General features: G+C 43.6%; 1 protein-coding gene across 2 annotated transcripts; it reads right to left on the bottom strand.

The window, feature by feature from the left end:
• Positions 1–246: 246 nt before the first annotated feature.
• LOC147884141 (7-deoxyloganetin glucosyltransferase-like) lies at positions 247–2,671 on the bottom strand. 2 transcript variants are annotated; one of them, XR_015543675.1, is made up of 3 exons: positions 2,155–2,671; positions 566–1,936; positions 247–310 (listed from the first exon to the last, which is right to left on the bottom strand). XR_015543675.1 is itself a non-coding variant. In XM_087398744.1 (2 exons), exons 1-2 carry the CDS (start codon positions 2,630–2,632, stop codon positions 1,002–1,004), a joined length of 1,413 nt encoding a protein of 470 aa, XP_087254870.1. In that variant the 5' UTR covers positions 2,633–2,671; the 3' UTR covers positions 510–1,001. The 2 variants fall into 2 exon arrangements, 1 of the variants encoding a protein (XP_087254870.1); XM_087398744.1 differs by lacking the exon at positions 247–310 and having other exon boundaries at positions 510–1,936.
• Between the last annotated feature and the right edge of the window lie 2,208 nt (positions 2,672–4,879).

Below are 4,879 nucleotides of genomic sequence, written 5' to 3'. Positions count from 1 at the left end.
ACAAACACTTAACTAGTTTGATGGAATGCAAAATGAGTTATACGATACAACTCCATGTCACAAGCTACATAGGTATGTTGGACTCTCAACTTCAAATCCTTTCAATTCTTCACAAACCCAACAATACTCCCTTTCTAATGCTTCTTCCCTTACACAACATCCTTTATTAAAATCTTAAATGGACTCGTTGTGGAGGGCTCCATTGTAAGTCATTGTATAATCCTAAACTCTTGTACTCTAAACACCAGTTGCATCCTTCGTACAGTGACATACACGAGGGTGGAGGGAGAAGAAAGGGAATTCATCGTAACTGTAAGATAGTAACAATGAAACATTAGAAAGAAGCAGCAGCAGTTCCTAGCCTTAGTACAGCACTTGAAAAGCACAAAATTCTGATATGAGTACCTATTCAACTCAAGTGCTAAAATAAAGTTAGGATCTGCGATTTATGGTCTACTGATTTTCTTTAAAGTTAATTGGAACAGTTAAAGAGGGTGAAGATCAACGTATGTGAAAATTTCCCCTGCAAGAATAAACAAGAATTGAATGAACATAGTACACCTACAAATCAGTGAGCTTGACAAGAGGTCGGGGAGGAGGTTGACACTGGAAAGCACACTGATAAAGAAGATCGTTAAGACACCTCAAAAAAGACTCCTTCGACAGAGGGCTGCCAATGGGCCTTTGGATTGTCCATAATGGTTCCATGAATACAAGTTGAAAGTTTTGTTTTGTTTTGAGAGCCAGACTTTTCCAAGTGTGGCACTTACACCATACCACATTATCTCATGGAGAACTCTTTGAAAGTATTCTATTCCATGAATGTAGTTGAAAGCATGTTCTTCCTTTCAACCAAGAGAGGCTGTGTAAGAGTCAGACACGCAGTGATGCCATGAGCCTTTGGATTGTCCATGTTGGTTCCATTAATGCCAGTTGGAAGCATTCTGTTCCATCTTCCTTTCAAGAATCAGATCGACAAAGAAACAGATGTCATACAGTTGTTAGCTAAGAAGCTTCTTATCAAGCAAAGCATTCACAAAAGAGTGTAGGTTTCCAAAAGAAGAGCCTTCTTCACTAGTGACAGCCTTACGGACTGCAGCCATACGCTTCTCACATCGACTTCTTCCCTTGCTTGCTTCGTCTCCCACCATAAGGGCCTTTACCTGCCCCTCTACCTCTTCTCTCCCCACAATACCATCCTTCCCTTCTCTCAACTCCTTGCCCACCTGCCATTTCTCCACAAGTCTGCAGTTCATCCTTTGTTCTGCGAATCGTGGCAATCCCAACATGGGTTTGCCATTGTATATGCTCTCCATTACCGAGTTCCAACCGCAGTGCGTCAAAAATCCGCCTACTGATTCATGCGCCAGCACCTGGCGTTGAGGCGCCCATGAAACTACCAGCCCTCGGTTTGCTGTTCGTGATCTGAATTCGACTGGCAGCACAGTCGATTCGTGTTCCTCAACTGATCCCGGGCGCAGAGCCCACAGAAAGGATTGTTCACTGGCCTCCAAACCCATAGCTATCTCTTGAATCTGTTTGGCAGCGAAGACCACCACACTGCCGAACGAGATGTACAGAACTGAAGCGGGAGGCCTTCCCGTCAACCAGTCTAGACATATCTCATTTTCGGGCACCAAACTTGCACCGATCTGGTTGCCATCGAATGCGCTGTCTGGAGAGATTGCAAGGAGTGGTCCGATCGATCGGAAGGGCATTTCCTTTTGCAACGCTTCTTCCACCTCATTCTCGAATTCGAGAGATACGGAGTTGGAAAGGACCCAAGTGGCTTTGCGCATGTTGTCCATTTGCCGAGTTATGAAATCAAGGAGTTCGTCGGGCAGGCTCCGGACATGGAAGAAGGATGGAAGGTCCATGACTCGAAAAATGGGTGGAAGGCCAGGGATGGAGGTGATGAGACGCTGCTCGGAAAAGTCTGCGACAGGAGCACGAATGAAACTGCTCAAATTTGGAGGGAAAGATCCATATCAAAGATGTATTCCAAAAGCATCACAATTTTGATCCCAAAATGCAAAAGAAAGTCTACGACAGGGGAACGAATGGCCAGAAAGATATACGTATATCAAAGATCTATATTTGCCAAAACCATCACAATTTCGATCGAAAGATGCAAAAAGCGAGCAAATCAGGTACCGTGAATGGGGAGGTAGTCTTGGGAAGCGAGAAGGGGGATGTTGCAGTAGGCGGAGCAGCTGGAAGCAGCGGCGGTCCAGAGGGAAGCGGAGGGGAGGTTGAATTGGGCAGCGAGAGGATGAGTCCAAGACAAGAGAGCATCGGAGAGGATACAGGAGACATGGGGAAGCAAGGAGAGGAGGACTTGGGAGAAACCATGGACGAGAAGCTCAGAAGCGAGCACGCGAGCGAGGGCAGATGAAGGGGAGGAGTTTCTGAGGATGGGCAACGAGTCAGGGATGAAGACGACGTTGAAGGGCAGATGGGGAGGGGGCTTGGGCAGAGTTGCGTTGGACCTGTTGGACTCTATGTGAACCAACGTTATTGACACTCCCTCTCTGGCTAGAAAATTGCATAGCTGCATCATCGGCTCTATGTGTCCATGGAGTGGGTATGGCATGGCCACCACATGTGCACCTTGCCTGCTCCTCCTGTCCATGGAGTTGTAGTGTGAGAGCAAGAGGAGGAGGAGGACGAGGAGGAGAGGAGATCTTGTGTCAATTCACAAAGTGGTTGTACATCTAAAGGCTCCAGCTATTTATAGACCTTTTAAGACACTTTTGATGCGTGTATCTGCAACATTTTCATTTTCCCTTATAAAATTTTAGTTTCTCGAATTTGTAAACTTGCATAGTTTTAGTTGTATGCAATTCTCAAGAAAAACCTTCAAAAACTTGGAAACCCCAAGTTATGTGATTTGTCGAGAAAAATGTTTTCTATGAACACCGCTCTTGGTATATTTCTCAAATATACTATGAGGATGTACATTTCTAGGCAACTTGATTTGGAGAGCATCGATTCTCAAGGCCTCACGTCTACACTAGCAACAATTCAGCCCTACTTGAGGGCATTGCTAATTGGGGCTCTAGGAATAGATTGTTTCTTGCTGAAGGGCCCGTAGTGGTTGAAAAGTCTGAGTGAGGAAAATACTCCCTCAGGAAGAGCATATTTTGGAGTTTTTTCCCTTGGGTGCATGACTTCACCATCCAAGGGAAAATGATAAACAAATGCCACAACTCAAGGGTAGGGGAAACATCACCATGAGGTCTAGAGCATGGGGTGGTATTTCCCATGGGCCCCTATATTTCTCTTCTGTATTTCGCCAAGTGCATTTGCAGAGCATAAGGGAAATAGCTATTTCCCCTATTTTTCCCCTCCATGACATAAGGCCTTTAGCACATGTGAGAAAATAGGATAGGAATGGGAAAAGGTGGTCCCATCCATATTCAAATGTATTTCTAACCTATTCCCATCCCACCATGTGCTAACGGTCAAAAGAACTAGGGATAGTAGGCCAGGGTCCTACCATTAGCACATAGGCTAGAAATACATTTGAATATAATGAGCGGGTTGGGGTGGCATGGCACGGGTCCTAACCATTAGCACATAGGCTAGAAATACATTTGACTATGATGAGCGAGGTGGGGTGGCATGGCACGAGGGGGTTCTTTTGTTAAAAAAACTAGGGATGGGTTAGGTGGGAGAGGACACTTTCATGTGTTTAGAAAATGAGGACAAGGACACATGCCATCATTTCATGCTTTCCAATCCCTTAAAAAGGGGATCCTATTTTGGTTCCCAAGGTCTTGAGGCCGTGGTCCAAGATGGGAGAAAATATTGCTATTCCAATCCTATACGACTTTGATTAGGATGGGAGTAATGTGGCTATTCCCATCCTATACCACTTTGATTAGGATGGGAGTAATGACAACAAATAGATTCCCATCCATGTGGTAAGGCCCTACGATTGCAAACACAATTGCAATTCAAGTAGACTTTCTCCAAATGATGAATCACTAATTGGTCCCACTCGTCTCAAAATATTCTCATGAACTTGTAAATTTTTTTTAAAAAAAAATGGATATCAAGTGGGGAATATTAATAACATTTATGTGCTTCGAATATAACTTAGCCGCTTTGTCCTTTCCTCAAATAGAGGCGTTTGAAAGCCTAACGGTGAGAAGCCATTAAAAAAATGCTTTGGATATAAGTGGGGAACATTGATGAATCTTTATAAGCTTTGCATATAACTTTTTAAATGCTAACTTAGCCGCTTTGTCCTTTTCCCAAATTCAGGCATTTGAAAGCCTTGAGGTGAGAAGCCTTTCAAAAATATGGAAAAGTAATCCCTAAGAGTGATAAAAGAACTATAAAAAAAGCATAGGTGTGCAATACAAAACTGAAACATGGAGGGTCCGCGAGCTCGTCTCGTAAGGTTGAGTATGTGCATGTCGCAATGAACTAAAGAGCGAAGTAGAGATTAGTGACAATAGACTAGTAGTTATTAGAGGTAGTCATGCCTGACAAGCATCACACATTAGAAGGGGAGTCTAATCAAAGAGTGGATCTTGAAGAGACACAAAAGGTATTGAAGATCTCCTCAAGGGACTATTGTTGAGGCTGATGTGACATGCACTGTAGTTTCCTACAGATGCAACTAGCTTATGTCCTTTAAATATTGATCCGGTTGATCTTGCTTGTCTAGAGAATGATCTTCAAAAGATTAATATCAGGAAGCAACGAGATGACAATGAGAGTAGGCGAATATTGTGGGTTGCAGTTGATATTCAACCACGAGAAGCTATCTGTAAGAAGTACAACAAGCTTCAAAAATGTGGTATATTTATGTTGTTCTTGGGTAGAGTGCCTTAGGAGGACGAGTTTGAAAGGTGGTTCAATTAAACAT

Source organism: Dipteris shenzhenensis, chromosome 27 (assembly GCF_047967505.1).
Source record: "Dipteris shenzhenensis isolate YYH24624 ecotype China chromosome 27, Dip_SZ_1.0, whole genome shotgun sequence".
In the NCBI taxonomy this organism is placed as follows: Eukaryota; Viridiplantae; Streptophyta; class Polypodiopsida; order Gleicheniales; family Dipteridaceae; genus Dipteris; species Dipteris shenzhenensis.
The sequence above is the reverse complement of the archived record's forward strand: the minus strand, read 5'-3'. Positions and strand labels throughout refer to the sequence as shown.